The following is a 19,425-nucleotide window of genomic DNA, read 5'->3' as shown; positions in this document are numbered from 1 at the left end:
ATGAGTCCCTCCCCTAGCTCACCTCTGTCCACGCACGGCTACAGCAGAAAGTCAAAACGCCTTCAATGACCCAGCCAAGGAGTGATTTTTCACTCTGTATTTATAACTTCTCCCTCACAGGTTTCATACTTAATTTAAGCTTTGAGAAAATTAATTATTACATGACTACGCCTATGTGTGTGTGAAGGTCTGAGGATCTGTTTCATATATACTCAATATTTGGCCGTATGTGCAACTGCATTAAGCAAGACTCTTTGTTATTGTCCTGCAGGAAGAAGTTTGAAGCATTGTTGTCCCACTGAGGTATTTGTTTATTGGATGGGGAGTTGAATACACATCATTAGACTGACAGCTGATATTTAGTAACCTTATCAAATGTCTGTCTGGGTTCTAATTTCTCTGCAGAGATTATAATTAATACATGTTGTTCTTGATTATTTCTAACCCTTATTTGTTCAGAACACTTAGTTCCTTAAGCAGGGCATTTACAAATGAACACCTCACCCTCCTTGACTTAAATAAGTTGTAAAGATAATGTAGACTAGCTTTTCCTTTCAAAGCAGATATGTACTTAGGAACTCAAATTTGACAAAGATTGATTAACGTGAACCTGGACTTGGTGGCACCATCATAACTCAGGCTGATACCCTCAAAAGTACCAAGTGTGACATTCAACACTCATGTGCTGAAAACCTGTCATGTTTTTCAGGTTGTCCATCCTGGCCATTCTTGTGAGTGCAATATCTCAACAGGGATTGGAGGGATTTTCTTCTGATTTAAAAAAAAAAAAAAAAAAAAAAAAGTCCACTCTGACTCAAGGATGAACTGTTTGGATTTTAGAAGTCAAAGATCATGGTCAGTAGGCCTCATGTCAAGCCCTTGCTTAGAAGATTAAGGAAGAAAAACATTGTATCAGAACACCTCTAGTTTCAATGAAATGATGGCTTTACCCCGAAGTTGAATCTTGCATGAATGTAACTATTGACAAACAGTCAAACATCAACTTTACATTACATGAAAGGTCTAAAAGCCAAAAGAGAATTAGAGTTTCTGTGCATATCTTGGAAGATATGCACAGAAAACATTATACAATTTCTAATTGCAGTATAACTTACTCCAGTAATACAAATGTTTTATGTTGGACCTGTACTGTGTGAGGAAAATGAATGTGCTCTTCAACTCTTATTTTTCAGTGCCATGATAATGATGAAAAGTGGAAATATCAGGAATCCAGATAAATCAAGCATAATTTTTTTACCACTAAATTAGCTTTAATTACTCTGTGGGAAGCAGCAAACTCACTTGAGTTTCATCAGACTGTATGAAAAAGATATGATGGCGTTTAAAAAGTGCACATGCTGAGTGTGTCTGCATTTAACTATTTTTCTTTGTAACTGTGATAAAATCAGAACTTTACTTAAATTGTGTTTTATTGTACAGCCCTAGTTTATGGTGTATATGAGTACAGTATGACAGATCCAGTACCTTCATTCAGGTCGCATTTCTGCAGAAGTATCTGACCTGTCAGGGTTAATTTGTGGATCAGAGGTGGAGGTCTGGATTTTTAAAACATCGGTCCAGACTTCCTCTTTTATTTCTGTATCACTCCCTCTCTACTGAGGCAAAGACTAATGATTGATGAGATGGGTGTTCAGCACATTGCAGCGCCCAGGAGCGTCCACTCCACCCGTCTCATACTGACACACACATACTCACACTGATATGAGAGTAATTAACCTCAGACTGTGTTAACCCCAGCTGCCCATTAGAAGGACAACAGGATTGATGGGACTCCCCCCAGTCCTTCACAATCTCTCTAGTTTGTGCAGGATTAAAACACACAGGAATGTGATACAGTTTCCCCTTTAAATAAAAATCTGCACCCACATCTCACTGATGGTCATCGTCAGAAGTATCAGTCCTAAACAAAAAAGTCTAAGAAGCACTGAGATTGATTTAATTAGTTTTGAATAAGGAATCAAGTTACTCTCTTCACCCTTTCTGTGACTTCATTTTTATGTACAGCACATGCAGTATTCCTCAGTTTGTATCTTGGAGTAACTGCAAATAGACAAGAGGGATCCCAGGAGGAACAAAGTGGACCATCCCCACCAGTCTGTCCTACTTTTTACTAATCTTACATCCTCTGCACCAGTTTGGATGTTGCTGGGGGGTATTTAATGTCCTGCCACCCCAGAAAAATCTACTAAAAACAACAAGACTAACTCTAAAATCATGTCTTGTGTCAAAACCTGAGCCAATCTAGAAATGATACTAATGGGGATATTTTCCTCCTATTGGGCTTCACCCCACCATCCTAAAGATGCATGTACATGTAGATGTGCTTACATTGCTGTAAGCCTGAGGTTTTAAACAATATGTGACATTATTGGAGAATTTTAGCATGAGACTGGTGTATTTGATCATAAAAAGAAAACCTGAAAATCAGACTTTACATGACAAACATTAGAACATTTGTTTATTGATGCCGTTTTTGCACTGGCACTGCACATTTCTGATACAAAACCAATGCAGCTGAGCGTTTTCAATCCTTAGCATCAGCTCAGTTTCAGTCTCAGCATCAGCCGTTTCCTTGTCACAGCATGATGAGCTGTTTCTTTGTCACAGCACTCTCAGCTGAAAATAGTTCCACTTTTGGAACATTACTGAGCTTATCAGTGTCATTTCTCCCTCACCAGTCATTCAAAGTCAATAAGAGATGGGACTGTTAATATCAGCTATACCAACAATACTAGAGCTATAAAGTGTAGTTCTGGCAGTCAGACTCCCATTCATTTGCTCCATAGCTGATTTGATTATCTGTAGGAAACAAAAGTTTGTAAGATATCAACCTCATTTTTCAGAAAACATTCACAATCTTTGCCGTAAAATACTACATCTACATTCACAGCAACGTCTCTGATAGGTGAAGTATCCAGTAATCATGGAAATGTCTGCTACACCCGTGAACAAAGACTGTCGACTGTTGATGACCATACTTGGCATCATAGTATGAAGGGATAATTTATGTCAACTATGGTAAATTACAACATTATCATTTAAAACACTACAATAAAAACAAATGTTGATGAAGGTACATATATGGCTAAAGCTTTATAAATATTTCCTTAGCTTCATAGCTAAGGAAATAAAGCTCTTTAAAGCTTCATTGACAAGGAATAAAATGAATCTAAATGGATTGTGGGATATGTAGTTCCTTCATCCTCGTAATGAAATACAAACTTTTCTTTTTTTCTGTTTTGAAATGACATTTTTGTGCCAAATCAAATGTTTAGTAGTCACAAGAATGTGGGTAGCCAATTAGCTTGGTAAATGCATAAGGATTACGCAAAATGTCTATGGGGAATTTGAATGTGGAATTTTATTTGTGGAACTAGAGCTGCTGAAAATGTGGGCAGGCATTGTGGAGCTCTGTCCCAAAAGACAAACTAATCTGATTTTGAGGGCACAGTTTAGAGGTCTTAAGCTGCTGCTAATGCCAGGACAGTATTCCTTTGCAATGTTTCATATTGTCATGGTGATATAACCAAAACTATCAATACATACCATACAGTCACTGCTAAGGGGAAGCTAAAGTCACCTTCTGTTACCGAGCAACAGTAAGCATTCATGATAAATTCTCTGAAACTGAGGGTTCTGGGAGAAACGTGTGAATGGACACAGACCCCCTAAGCAGTAAAACTGATGGATTGAAGATTGATTGACGGGTTCATGAAATTTTGTTTACCCAAAATGGAGTAAGTGATTGTCATTCACAGGAGCTTAAAGCAGAAATATTTTTAAGGTGCTCGCCCAGCACCAAATGTTGAACAGAAAGATGTAAACTTACAAAAACAATGCCGTGGCTGATGAGTGTAGTTAAATGTTTAGTAGCCAGCTAGTGTGTCATTTCCCTCAATTTAATTCTAAATTTTATTTATTTAGAAATCCTGTGGGAAGTTTAATTTAGTTTGGTAAGGTTTACATTCTGCTCACAAACACAGGCCAGGAATAAGACATTTTCACATAAAAAGTTTGTTTTTCATTGTGTATTTGATTAATTTATTTTGCTTTCAATTATCACCTATTTCATATATGTACAATACTAATATGTCTCTGATAATCTCATATCCATTTGCATGGTACTTAGACACTGAATAGCAGAAAAAGACTAGTTACATTTCCTTTTCCATTTTATTAATTTCCTTTGTTTCTGCTGTCATATAAAACTTTTGCATATCCCCAGCCATCTGTAGTCATATTATTATTCTCTCTTTACTTTCATTCATACAGAAAACTGCATGAAATTATTACAGCATGTCTTTCTTTAGAACAAAGCTGTCAAAGGACATGGTCATCTTTTTCAAAAAGATTTTTTACCTTTCCCTGCACAGACAGACCAGGGTTTGTGCTGTAAGCTTGTCACGATGATAAACTGTCATTGTATGATTGGCAGAATTAAAAGGCACAGAAATTTAAAAATAAACTTGAGATTTAAAGTCCTATTCTAACCAAAGGCTGTCCTGACAACCCTCTTGTGCTCTTTAAACAGACAAGCATTTTCCTGCATTTGGGGGTTATTATTTACAAGACCCAACCCAATGTTATTATATGTGTTTTTGTTGCTTTGGTATTGAAACGGGTATCAATATCATTTGATTTTTGGCAGAATCCGAGTTATAAAATCTGGTTTTAACATCCCTGATTTGTTGTCAGACTCATTTTGGTCTGTGATCTTTACAGTGTGAGCCTAAAATTTCTGATTATATCAGAGCAGAAAGGTAAATGAAAACGCATGTGGGTCAACACAAAACCCCAGTGTCTACCTAGTTGAAGTTGGAGCTTTTCTCCTACAGAGAAGGTCTTGTTGTTGTTGAGGACAGATTTCATTGAAATCAGAGTTGACAAGTTCATTTAAACAGGCAGACCACAGCGTTGATGAGCTAATTGGACATCTCGACACCTCAAATGAAACTCATGGTCAGTCTCGGTTAAAGTGTCTCATTTACAACCTCCTCCCCTTTGACCTCTGGCCCCTCTGAGACCTTGTGCTTTGTCCCCAGATGAGACAGGCCATGGGACCGTTGTCATTGAGATATCACAGGTGACATCTATGTTTCAAAGGAACATGTAAAACTGACACCGTTTATTGGATTTAAAGAGCCACTAGTCAAGAGACTGATTGAATGTGAAGTGAAATACTGACATTTCTTTTCCGAAAATCTGAAAAAGAATAAAAATCCCATTGAATATAATTTTTCTTTCTTTCTTTCTTTAAAAAAAAAATATATATTTCATGTATAAATGTGCAGTTTTGTATACCAAAAGCAAAGTTACACAAGAAACATCTGCTCCTTGTGCAGGAAGGGCGTTAAAAATGAAGGAACGATTGTCAGGAGAATGAACAATTCAATTGGCATCAGTTTCGGCAGTAACTGATAAACATGCAGAGTTTACACATCTGTTAATGAAAACAAGTACAAGCAGGCTAACACTTCAGCTATTTCAGTTTTATCTTTGTAGAGTATATTAGATTTAACCTGACACAAGAGATAGACTGTGTCACACATTCATGGCATTAGCGATATTTCACATCCATCTAGGCAAGACCCCGTAGATGGTGTTTGGGAAGAGAAGACAAAAAATATTTGAAGTTTATGTTGTAACCAAATAGTTACATGCACATATGTAAACGCACAGATTCTGAATACCTGCTTATGTATAGATGCATAAACAAACAAATACAGAAACTGGCTCATTTTTTTGTAGATGATTACAGTACAATTATGTTTAATAACAAAGTGAGGGGTCAGCTGGGAAGATACCTGGAGAAGTGGGGCATGCAGGCCTAGATGATGGCCGTCGTAAGGCCAGATCAGTACAGGACCACGGTTGACGTGGCAAAGTGCTGAAGCTGCATTTTCCCATACCTGACCTTATTCTGTCCTAATATCCTACCAGAACACAAACTGGCAACTACCAGCCAATCACAGAGTGTGTGAGGCATCACTTCCTGTTTTTTTTTTTTTTTTGCTGTTACTGTTTTGCTATGTGCTTTTCTCATGTTGACAGAGCTAGTGCTAATTTTTTAACATGCAGTTTAATTTTTTCACATTTTGTCAAATCAAGTGCATATGAAAACTAGAAAAGCACTCGGAGAGCGCAGACCTCCGCCATCAGCCCTATCTCCCAATAGTGAAGAATCCTTTAAAAAAATTCTTGGATCCGGACGGTGGGATCACTCCCAAAATCTAATTAGTTCTTCCTTATGCCATTTCTGACATTTCCTGAAAATTTCATCAAAATCTGTCCATAACTTTTTGAGTTATGTTGCTAACACACAAACTAACAAACCCTGCCAATCACATAACCTCCTTGGCGAAGGTAAAGATAGGTTATCAGTCCCATGCACAACTAATAATCGTATTGATATTGGCCCCAAAATAACAAAATTAGTCGACCCTTACTCAACAGGCAGCCATTATTGTTGTTCACTATCAGTGGAACCAGTTGGTAAATCAAACTCTTTTCGGCACCAGTGGGCAGATGAGCAAAAAAATCTTTTCAAACAAGAAAAGCTTTCGATGTAGTTCTTTGCTCTTCTTGTAATAAAGAAATGTTATCCAGGTCCAATGAAACTACCACCGTAACTGCATCTAATGAATGTTTTCACCAACTGCCATTGTTTACTTGTTTGCAGCACAACTAAAACCAAGTCCATAGCTACTGCCTCTTTTTCCCTTATGCTGATTAGTGTGGTTTTCTGACCGGGAAAAAGTGTTGAGCTTTGCATGATGGACCTGTCTGATGGAAGACATGAAACCTGGCCAATTCATCTCTCTTTCAAGGCTGCATTTAGGGTAACACTTGAGAAACTGCAGTTTTAGTTGAGATCAAAACACTTTACTGAGAGTAAAAACAGGAATACAAGAATAAGAAATAGTTCCCACAGTTATGAATAAAATACAGGTTCAGATCAGTTCAATGTACATCACACATACATTACAGCCAACCATATAAGTGATAACATATATAGCAGGGTTCCTGCAGACCCTTAAAAGTCTTGAATTACATTTTAAAAACTGAAGGCAATGAAACTTCTTGAAGCCTTATTTTTACTTGTGAGAGGTCTTAAATTTCCTTTGAGGCTTGTCTGATGTCCATGGTGTCCAGTTAGTGTTAAATGATTTTGATTTTCCGTGGATCATCTCATTCATGTGACAGTTCAGGGCATTTACAGCAGTGAATTACTATTACTTTAACAAACCTTTAACTGAAGAAAGAAGCCACGTAAAAGTTCAAGGAAGTTTGGTCTCAAGATGAAATAAAATACAGGGAATGATAATGAAGCGACTCGACAGATATGCAACAGAACTTTTAAAATGCGTCAATGGGGATCAAAGCCTCTGAGTCCCACAGGAACTCTGAAAAGCACTGATGGTGCTGCTTCTAAAAGGATGCCCATTTTTCTTTGTGTGGTTCTTTAAAAAGTCTTCAATATGATCTTTATAAAGAATGTAGCCACCCTGAATAGACAAGCTCTCAGTGACTATTCATACTGGCAGGAGTATGGGAACAGGAACAGCTCTGAGTTTAGTCTTAAAAGTAGAGGCAGGTCGTTTTTGATAAATAAAAGCTCTGCAGAGCTCAGAGACATTATCAGACGTTCTTCGTATGTGATGAAAAGGTGATTCTGGCAGCCAGGTTGTAAAAGAAGTTACATCCTCAGTTTTTAGATTATTAATCTTTGGAACAACCATGCCTTGTCATCCTCTGTTGCAGGTGTCAGGGTTTGTAGTTGTCGCCAAAAGTGGCTTTGTGTTGAAAGAAGTTTTTCTGAAGCCATTTTACAGAGATGGTTTGTGTTAGTGCTGCCTTTTATTACCAGCTGATTTTACAGCCTGTGATGATTTACATCCATCATTAAATATATGACTTTAAAATGCTCTGATGAGTCATTACCAAAACGTTTTGTATTTAAAACCAAATCTGTTGGACATAAATATTTAAGAGGCTTTAATGATGTTCCTGTTATTGTTTATTTCTATTTTACTTTTATTTCTTGATTCGTGATTAAGAATAATTATTCAAGTAAAACTAAACCATCTCTTCACATAAACATGTCGTCATGTTTATGTCTCCAATCTGTTTGATCATAAGAATAATACTGCCCAATCAGGTTTATTTTTGTGAGTGTGCTGTGAGGATATCTTTTTGAGTTTATGATGAAGTTTAGTCCTCATGTTTAAACTGCCTCCTCATTTTTTAATTGATATTCTACAGTTATTCTGAAGGTCTTATCTTTGGTACAAGAATTCTGAAAAACAGTAAAGATGAAGGAAACAAGTAAACTGTTGTGTTTACTACAAGTTTTTACCTTTAGAGCAAGATTTATTTAAGGACCCAAGTTATAAAAATGATTTTCAAAATATAGCATCTTAAATTAGACTAAGGGGAAGTTTGGAGAATATAGAATTTTTTTCTCGCACAATTTGGAGGCATCTATTATAAAAGAACATGAACCTTTTAGTATCACTGCAGAACTGTTTTTTTTTAAGTCTGAAATGTTGTGTTATGTAAACATGTTACTTAGGGATGCTTCCCTTATTGAGAGACATCAGTCCATCAGAAAATAATGTGACATAAACTGATGTCAATAACCACTGTGTATCTGTTGTGAACATAGGCGGTCAGTAGATGACGCCTCGGTGACATCAGCCATTTAGTCACTGAAGGGGGCTTCTGAGTCCATCATATTGAAAATGCCGTCTCAAACTATCTTTAGATCAACATCGGAAAAGATGTGGAGTTGGCAGGTCATAATCCTCCTGTTACACAGCGCCCCTTATTATACATAACTTTCATCCCTATTTTAACCAACATGAACATTTTATTTGAAAATTCACCCCACCCACAGTGTGTGCCCAGAAACTATTCTGCCCAAAATCATCTTTTTGAACCAGGCTCTAATTATGTTCATTTCTGACCTCTGGTGCTTCTGCAGCCAGATTCAAGTGGGTATTTTAAGAACTACATTTTGTTTTTTTGTGACTTTCACTCTGGCTCCACTTTCCATCTACTGAAGTTGCTGCTTGGTTGTGATACATTATTTTGAAGCTGGCAGACTAGCATGCCAAACTGCTGATTCAGAGAAGATTTTTTATTAAGCTGAAGAAGGCACTTGTTTGACATGTGAAAGAAAATTTTAGCAGTGTGGGAGTCTTACACAGACCCCCAGAGAGATCGACTTCCAACAACGATTTAAATACATTAAATGTAATTTGAAAAACAGACAGAATTACAGAGTAATGTTACGAACATTTGTATCTGAAACAAGTTAAGTTGTTTTGTTAAGAATGGTGTCGGCCCTGATCTCTAACTTTATAACAACTAATGTGAATCCAATGTAAAAAATTAATAAGGTACACATTTCACCAATGACAACTGGAATAGAAACATGAAAAATAAGTAGCATAATGGATGTTAGTGGTAATAAACCAAAAAAAAATAAGACACACACATCCCTTGATGGGTAACCTGACAAGTCAGATAGACAGCTTCATATATCCATTGCATGCAAATATTTTACATTCATCTTGGAAAGGGTAGGACATAAAACATTATGTCTGTCATTCTAAACCAAGCAACAAAACACGACAACTTTGGCACGCACCACACCCACGGGCTCAACAGACAGCTGTTACAATTAGGCCGAAAATTAGATTAAATCACAATGTGACCTGCTGCAATTTTCAAATCGCAGAAGGTGCAATATTTGTTTGACCTGAAATTGTGTCAAAATAGCATTTTTTAAAGATTTATTTTTGAGCTTTTCATGCTTATTTATGCTTATTTGACAGAGGAGGAAAGTGGATAGAGTCGAAAATGGGACGAGAGTGGGGAGAGATATTTGGAAAAGGGCCACAGTCTGGATTCAAACCCAGGCCGCCCGAGTACATGGGACGCGCCTTAAATCGCTAGGCTATCTGGCACCCTGAAAATAGTAGTTTTAAACTTTTTTGCAGCAGCAGAGATGCTATGTGTGGCATATCATGAAATCATTCAAGTTTTTTTTAAGAATAGTCTATGAAGGGGAGCAGGTGGCCTAGTGGTTGGGGGCACTCTCCATGTGTGCGGGCGGCCCGGGTTCGGGTCCGGCCTGGGGCCCTTTACCGCGTGTATCTCCCCGCTCTTGACCCTGTTTCCGGCTCTGTCCATTGTCCTCCTCTGTCTGATGAAGGCACAAAAATGCTCAAAAATAAATCTTAAAAAAAAAAAGAATAGTCTATAAAAAATCCTACCTTCATTTTTGTACTTTTTTCTTATTAAATATGAGAATGACAAAACCCCTTCAATGCAGCATTTCATATCCAATTTGCAATACGAGTCCAAATCATCAGAATTAGATATTTTCAAAGAATTTTTCAGCCCATGCTTAGGAATCAAAGAGAGTTAAGGAATAATCACATATCAAATTGCAATTGCAATATTAAAGAAAAAAATTGCAATAAGATTATTATTAAGGGGATTATTCCAAAATCGTTCAGCCCTAGCTACCATTGTTCACTGTCAGTGGAGCCAGGTGGTAAATCAAAATCTTTCCACTCAGGAGAAGAGCAAAAACATCTTTTTCCAACAAGCACAGCTCTCAGTGCGTATCTTTGCTACTCTTTTAATACAGAACTTTTGTCCAGTTCTGGTGAGAGTGATGCAGCTGCATCCGTGCTAATCTCTTCACCAGCAGCCATTGTTTACAGGCTTGCAGCCAATCTCCTCAACTGACTCTTATTGCTCTGCCATTCTCAGCTAAAAGCTGAAACTCGTGATATCAGAAAGCACTTAATAATACCTTATTCTGCGTGATTATAGGTTGCATCTTCTTACAAGGTTTCAGTCACATCTTTGAGCATTTCTGATCAACATTACAAACAATTTCAGACCACTATTTTTAACTATTGCCAGTTTAAAAAAACATTTGATGCATTAACCTAAATGTACAGTTCATTGTTTAATAACATTTGTACTTCTTTCTCTTTTATTCCACAGGATCATTCCTTCATCATACAGTACAATGATGGAAACGCAGAGGTGGTGTCCCAGTGGGTCTGTCACTGTCTGGAGGAGAGGCGAGCTCAGCAGGCTCAGGGACGTGTCTGATCTCCTGCAGCCTGCCTGTTACGGACCTGGATGTTTGGTGCCAAACCTTGGACACCTATTAAGGGTTTAGGGTCAGTTAAGTTCATATAGCACTGCACCAGTGGACAAAAATCACCATGTTGAATACTTTGAGTGAGTAAAGATCACAAAATGTATGTTCGTGACTCAGAGGAGCTCACCCCTCTTGAACTCTGGAAGAGCAGAGAGATCAGCACTTTTTCATAACGTGGTGTCCATTCAGCAGCTTTATTCCCACAGTTTTCGTGAGTACACAGAAATGAGGAGTATGATCTGATGAACTGACATAAACAACTCTGATTTAACAGCAAAATAATAAAAAAAAAAACTCAAGGCATCAGACTGCAATACATGGACGGAGGAATTCTCTGCTTCTATCTCAAACAACTAGTCTTGTGCTTTACTGTGGACAGCCCTCTACTGAATGTTAAGGTTTCTGCCTGTGAGTATATGCCCATTTTGTGTGCCTGCTTTTCCATTTGTGTCATTTATTACCTCAGAAAACTTAGGTTGTCACCCTAACAGGCAAATTTTCCCTAAAATATATACATGTATTTGTAACCAGCTATTGCCTTCTCTGTGTAAGCTTCATACAAAGCTCTTTATGAGATGTTAAAGTCAACAAGCCAGCAGTATCAGTCTGACGCAGCTCTGCGGTGTTACAGCATGGAAGGATCACCATGCATCTTTTCTTAGCTCCAAAGTTTGCCATGGAAAATATTAAAAGTGACATATTATACCCCATCTTTATTTTTGAGACAGTCCCCTGTGTTTTAAATGCTTTGGTCAAAATAGCATTTGGATCAAGCACCAGAGGAGGTTTTTGACCCTGTATAAACCAGCTCTAAACAGCCAAAATAGCTCCTTCTCACCCCACCCCTCTCTCAGTGAGCCCACACAAGACAATAAATATGACAAGACAAAGTACATAAACTACATTAATAAATATTATATAAAATAATCATTAAACCTACTCAGTACTACGTAGTGCTGCTTTGTGCCATAGGTTGAGATGCAAGTGCATGGTAGTCGTTGTTGTAATGACTGTTATTGTGTTGTCACAAGGAGTGCAGTTTTTTAACAGAACGTCAGATTTCATATTTTCACGTATATCAAATCACAAGAAAGGCCTGTGTTGGCTTATCTTCCATTTTGTGGGCCAGTGAATACTCCAGCTTTGTCATTAAACACGTTTTTATATAGATACTATTTTATGTGTTTGCACAGACATGACTGCCACTGAATGCCACAACTTCTACAATGTAATCTGTGCTGAAGTGTTTTTTAGCTTCCATTTAGCAGCTATAAAGAGAGAGGCACCAAAGTCAAACACTTTTAAATTTAAGGTTGTTTTTAATCAATTTTTTGCCCGAAGATTGTCAGCTTGTCAAAATACTTAGATTTTTTTTTTTTCCAAAAGAATAAAAAAAGAAGGGCTCTGTATGTATTGCCTTGACAAATCTGGAACATTTTAGTAACAGCAGTCATTCAATCAGTCAGTCTTTATTTTCATAGGACCTATAAATTATCAATGTTATCTCAAGACACTATGAAAAGAGGACAGTTCTAGACCGTACTGATATTTTATTTACAGAGATCCAACATTAATCCATTATGAGCTCAGTACCAGGCAGTATTAAACAAAGTTAAAGTGGCATATCAGTGCCAGCATATGTTATATGGACAAAGTATTTGGCCTCACAGGTAATAATGAATTTAGGTGTTTCAATCAGACCTGTTGCAACAGATGTAGAAAATGAAGGACCTAGCCATGCAGTCTCCACCTGCAAACATTTGTGATCCTAAACGGGTCGTTCTGAAGACCTCAGTGACTTTAAGCTTGGCACTGTGATGGATGGCACCTTTGCAATGAGGTAATAATAATAATGGTTCATGAAATTTCCTCCCTGTTTGATATTCCACAGTCAGTTGTAAGTGATGTTATTAGAAAGTGGAAGCATTTAGGAGCAACAGCAACTCAGCGAAGTGGAAGACCATGTGAAATCACAGAACAACTGCTATGGCGCACGGTGAGTTAAAGTCACCAACACTGCTGATTCCAAAACCTCCACTGGCATTAATGTAAACATAAAACTATGCAGCAGGCACTTCATGGAATGGGTTTCCATGGCTGAGGAGCTGCATGCAAGCCTCACATCACCAAGTCCAATGCCAAACATCAGATGGAGTGGTGTAAAGTACACTGATACAGGACTGCGGATTCACAAGATGAATCACGAGTCTGGGTTTGGCATATGCTGGGAGAACATTACCTGTCTGACTGCAGTGTGCCAACTTTGAAGTTTTTGGAGGATGGATAATGGTATGGGGCTGTTTTTCAGGGTTTGGACATGGCCCTTTGTCTCCAGTGATGGTCAGTCTCAATGCTTCAGCATACCAATAGACTTTGGACAATGCTATGCTTCCAACTGTGTGGCAACAGTTTAAGGAATATTCCAACATGACTGTACCTCAATGTACAAAGCAAGGACTGTTAAGACATGGTTTAATGAGTTTGGGGTGGAAGAACTTGACTGGCCCAACCCCATCTAGCACTTTAGTGACGAACTGGAATGGAGACTGCAGGCAAACCAGGCCTTCTTGTCCAACATCAGTACCTGACCTCAGAATGAGTGAAAGCCTTCCGAGATGAGTAGAACCTGTTAAAGCAGAAAAAAGGGGCCAACTTCATATTAAAGCGGCTGAATACTTTTGTCCATATATTGTATGTTGCAATCATATTTTTGCCATTAACGCTGTGTATAGGAATTTCATGTTGTGTCTTGTATATACAAACAAAAAATTACCCAGCACTGAAAGTTTAGGACTTGTCCTTTTGTTGCTGTGGTATTGAAATGGGTATCCTTATTTTATTTTATTATTATTATTTTTTTTTTTTAGATTTATTTTGGGTTTTTTATGCCTTTATTTTGATAGTGGAGGACAGTGGATAGGTTTGAAAACGGGATGAGAGATCTGCACGCCCTTATTTTAATTTTGATAGAATCACATCCAAGTTATAAATGTTTTTTAGCAGCAGTAGTTAGATTGGATTATTATATGCGACTGTCATTATTATATGCGAATGTCATGTCTTTTACTGACATTTTATTTTATTACCCTGCCAAAAGAAATTAGAATTCCTTAAGGCCTATTTGAAGGATTACATTGATGCAGTGCATTCAACACCAAAGATCATTGAAGTCCATTGTGGTGAACTATAGAGATTTCTCCTCTCTGAAGCAACATTAATGTGTTGGGAGACTAAAATGAAAAAGCTTCAATAGAATGGGTGTGTGAGGTTGGTGAAGGGTTTGCCGCTCAAGTTCGATTAAATGCCACAAAGTGGAATCAAAGCAGTGATAAGATTTGTAAAGTGCTGGCACAAATGTAAATCAGCACTATATATCATTAAATGAACTACTGTCCTCTCTATCAGTGAGAAAGAAACATGAAAGGTCAATATTTATCACTCACTGCACTTTGAATATGAATCACACATTTACTCCAACCTTTCATTTTACCTTCAGGAACAATTTTAAGATATTTCCAGCATTTTTAAGACCAAATCTAGTCTACAGGATACTTTATCATCAGTCTGATCTTATATTCAGGATGGGCTGTTAATTAAGCTTTTATGCTAGTTTCCTTGCTCTGGACATATTTATGCACCAAAATCATTCAGTAACTTTAAAGCCCATACTCTTTTCTGTTATGAAAATATGAAACGCATTGAAATGTGCAAAATAATGCCAGTGCATGTTTGATTCTTTTCAGAAAGTTTTTGCGGATATAATGTATTTAAATGTCTGAAAAGTTGTAGAGGCAGTAGTTGGGAGGGCAAACTTTGAAATGAAAGAAAAATTCCATCTCACTGTTGACTTCACCCACTTTGTGTGAAGCTGGCAGACCAAGCCAGGGCTAAAAGCTAGAAAGCTAAATATTTTTGTTAAATAACTCGCTTAATACTGAAAATGTAGTATTAGGGCAAACATGTCTCCACTAAAGATTATTTATTTTGTCAGGACTCTTACCAAACTAGAATGAATTTGTTCTGTTCACACATTGTGTCATTTAGCTGTGGTTGAAACCTGTCTTAGGCAGGTTATTGGGCATGGGTGGGGTTGGTAGGCCAAAAGTCCCCTTTTTCCCTTTTACTGTATTCTAGTTCATGATTACATGATTGTAATTGGGATCCAAAAATAACAACCTCCCCACACTGTGTACTACTTTTAAGTGAATATGGTGAACTGTACAGCCAGCCGAAGGCCATCACATCATGATTCCTGCTGTTAATTCACTCACTGCTCGATTTATTAGGTATACCTGTTTGACTACTTATTAACACAAATATTCAAACAGCTGATCAATGGCAGTATCCAGCAGCAGTAACTGGAGACTTAAGGCAGTGGTTCCCAATGTGGGGCCAGGACCCCTGATGGGGATGCAAGATACTAAGAGGGGTCATGAGATGCTTGAAAAAAAATAAAAGTAGACAGAAAGAAGCAACCGTGTATTTTTATCAGTCATTCTAAAAAATATCTTTTAAAATTAGTTCAATATAAAATAAAACCCAATTATCAGTATTTGTGCTCAAATGTAAGCAATGTGTACAAGAAGTCTTTAACCATCTGAGACTGGTGTCATTTACAACAAGAAATGACACAGGTTATTAAAAGTTCAATAACTCTTCAGCCATAAATCTTGAAGCTCGGCCTTTTGCTGTTTCAGTGACAGAACATTTCTGCCTCTAACTTTGAATGCTAACCACCATATTGTTTTCCACAATGTTTTTTGACAACCAGTAGCAGGCTTTTTAGCTGTTACGTCATACTTTGCCAAATTGCGCATGCCTTTGCACTTAGCTCATGCAGGAGACGTCCTGAATAGTTCATTATAGAGAGAAAGTGAGACTAAGAGCCTCTGATGTGGCCTTCTGTGTCACTTCAGACAGGAACAGCTTTGAATAATGGCACAAAGAGAGCCAATACAAAGAAGCACAAGGACTTTTATTGTAAATAGGTGAATATTTTGAATATTTTCTTTTACAGAATGATTATTTTTTCATTTTTTTTGCAAGTTTGTATCTAAAAAAGCCTTAGTCATATTTGTTTACTGTGTGTCACACACAAAAATCTTTGAGTTTCAATGTCCGTTCAGTTTTTTCCTTTCTTGATAGTCCCATAACTTTTTTTAAAATTCTATTGACATTACTACCGCACATATATTCTTAAAGTCAAGTTTGTTATGGAAAAGGATGTGTAGAGCTTGACTGTGCACCACAGGGTTGATGTTTTACAAGCTTGTTAAGACAATAAATCAGGGCAAGACTAAATAGTTAAAGATGGCTTAGGCCTCAGAGGGTTGAAATATAGATTTTTACATGATGCTTTGCACAACATTGCATGCTTTACCACCATCAGGGTCGATGGGGGACCCCGGTCTCTTGTGCTGTTATTTTAAATGAGCTTTATTGTGAATGAATCTGCATCATGGGCTGAAAAGTTTGGGAACCCCTGACTAAAGTGACTTTGAACATGCCGTGGTTGTTGTTGATCTGGCAGGCTTTTTGTCCACTTCACATCAAATTCTAATCCTAATATTTGAATGCCACAGCAGAAATCAAGACTCTTAGCTGACAGGAGTGACACCGTGTGTGGTCTTCTGCTGCTGTAGCCCTTGTACTTCATGGATTGACATTTTGATGTGTGGTTATTTGAGTCGTTTCCTTTCCATGAGCTTGGACCAGTCTGGTTATTCTCCTCTGACCTCTGCCATCAACAAGGCAGCCCCCCCTTTCCCTGGATATTTCTCTTTTTAGTCTGTTCTCTTTAGATTAACAGTTTATGAAACAAACAATCCAGTGTGACGCCAACAACCTGTGCCCTTTCAAAGCCGCTTAAATCACCCTTTCTCGCCCATTCTGATGCTTGGTTTGAACTCAAGCAGATCGTCTTGACTACGTCTTGGCTGATCAGATATTTGAATTAAGAAACAGCTGAACAGGTATACTTGATGAAGTGACTGGATATGTCATTAGTGCATCCGATTTCCTTTTAAACATGAAACTTAGAAAACTTTAGAGAAGATGTCACAATGACAAATATTCTGCTTATTGGTCAGAAGGAAACTTAAGAATTTAAAGATACTGCTTTAATTTTATTTCATCAACATGGTTTTCCAACAACTGAAAATGAATGAAAATGTGCTCTTCATTATAACAAACTTATACTGTAAATTATGTAAATCTTGCAGTTATTTTGTGTGTTGTAGAAACTAACCTGTGGGATATCAACCTTACATGAAGTTGGCCTTAAATGTAACCGAAGCTACAGCACACAAGCGTCTTCAAAATAAAATTTAAAAAAATGTAGAGAAGAGTTCGTCATGGCTGCTGGCTCATGCTGAGCTCCTCTCTTATGTAAATATTTTCTTGTTACTTAAATGAAACCAAAAAGAGGAAACATTTCACATTGTTGTTTGGAAATGTACTCACTGACTGTGATTTAAAACGTGTATTTGTAGAAATGGTGAAAGTATTTATTTTTTTTCTTACTTTGCATACAGCTTACAATAGAGATCACCTCCTGTGAATCTTGCCGTGTATCGTTTTTTAATCATAAACCATGAAGCATTAAGTCAGTGATTGGACTCAGCATTTATGTCAGTGCTGTGATATTGCTGGCTGATTTTGGCCTTTTCTGTATTTATCTGTGTCGGCACATATTCCAACCATAATAAAATAAAAACTATTTAAACAGTAAGTCGGGTAAGTTTGACATTTTCCTTTAACTCTGAAATTCATGTCTTAACATCTTCTTGTATGCCTTCCTTCATCCACTTTTTGTTGACTTATTTATTTCGTGTTTTGAAAGGGAAACTGACTTCATGCTTTCACAGACATTGAATTAAGGAGGATTCTGCATGAAACAGCTGGACTGGAAAACAATTGAAGGTAATTGAAGGTAAGGCCTTTTTTAGCCTTGTTCAACTGGTGGGTTGGGGTCAAAAAGTGGGCCGTTTCCAGTGGGTTGCAAATTGGTGCCTGGACAAGAACTACATTTAAGTTGTTTTCTGAGATTGTGGATTATTTATCCTACTTTCTTTAATATAGATATTTGGAAGAAAGATGATTTTTCCATCATAAAGATTTTAATTTCTTGATCTTAAAAAAAACAACAAAGATCTCCATTATCATGAAAAAACAACAAAGATCTCCATTATCATGAAAAAACAACAAAGATCTCCATCATCATGGAAAAACAGGGTAAAATAACATGTTTGCATGCATGACTTCCGAAAGTGTTGCCTAGTCTCTTTGTTCTGTCATATTTTTAGCTCCATAAAGGGTTCAAACTGCAAATGTTTTCATTAAATTAATTTTAGTGGTTGAAAATTTTCAGAAATTTGGGTCGAGATTTCATCAGGGAGGTGGTGGTGGGTCCTGATGTGAGCCCACTCGAGAATCCCTGCTCTAGATCATTCACTCCTAAAGGTTGGTCATGAGGTGAATTCCAGTGGATGGTGAATGTGTGGAAGAAATAAGTGGCATGAAGTCTAAGATTTGCTTTTGTTTTGAAGGCCATGTCTTATTCTTTTTGTTCTGTTAGATTGTTTGTCCCGTCTTGAGTTCAACCAGTCCCATTTTTGAATAAAAATATCTGCTTAAGATTAACAATTTAAGAAATTTGTGCACCATTGAACCTAAGAAGAAGGCAGACCCACTGGTTTAGTTTAGTTTAGTTATCAAGGGACAGTGTGCAATGACATTGATCATTCATACAAAGTAAATGAAAACATGGTTGCACCAGATTTAGTGAGTCGCTAATTTACATCTGTTGTCCCACATGAAACTGGCACAAAACATACATAAAAGTCCCAAAAACAAGGGTAGACACCTGACAAGACCAGAGCTGACAAGACAAAGTACAAAAAATACACTAGTGATCATTATAGAGGTCAATAGATAAGTCCTAGTATGTACGAATTGTATAAAGGTAAGGAAGTAGTCTAAAATTTTGACATACATATTTTAAAGACTAAGGTTGAACACACTAGATAAATAAAACCATAAATAGACCCTGTTCTATGAGATATTTAAAGCTATAATGTTATAGTAAAATGAATGTTACAACAAAAAAATACGTAGGTATTAGATAATAAATAAGTATTGCTTCTTCACGTTTCTCTTCACATGTTCCACGACTTTTTTTGCACAACTCCTGTGACAATATTTAATCTATTCCAGAG

General features: G+C 37.3%; 1 protein-coding gene across 9 annotated transcripts in view; it reads left to right on the top strand.

Annotated features, from left to right (window-relative positions):
• map2k5 (mitogen-activated protein kinase kinase 5) overlaps nucleotides 1–17,919 on the top strand; it is a 120,457-nt gene extending 102,538 nt beyond the window's left edge. For all 9 annotated transcript variants that reach the window (XM_041784270.1, XM_041784303.1, XM_041784278.1 and 6 more), the window contains one exon: nucleotides 11,047–17,919. In XM_041784270.1, the coding sequence (XP_041640204.1) occupies nucleotides 11,047–11,157 (111 nt within the window). In that variant the 3' untranslated portion in view covers nucleotides 11,158–17,919. The remainder of the gene's footprint in view (nucleotides 1–11,046) is intronic.
• Nucleotides 17,920–19,425: the final 1,506 nt, after the last annotated feature.

The sequence above is a fragment of the Cheilinus undulatus genome, linkage group 1 (genome assembly GCF_018320785.1).
Source record: "Cheilinus undulatus linkage group 1, ASM1832078v1, whole genome shotgun sequence".
Lineage (NCBI taxonomy): Eukaryota > Metazoa > Chordata > Actinopteri > Labriformes > Labridae > Cheilinus > Cheilinus undulatus.
This window is presented reverse-complemented; position numbering and strand designations above follow the sequence as displayed.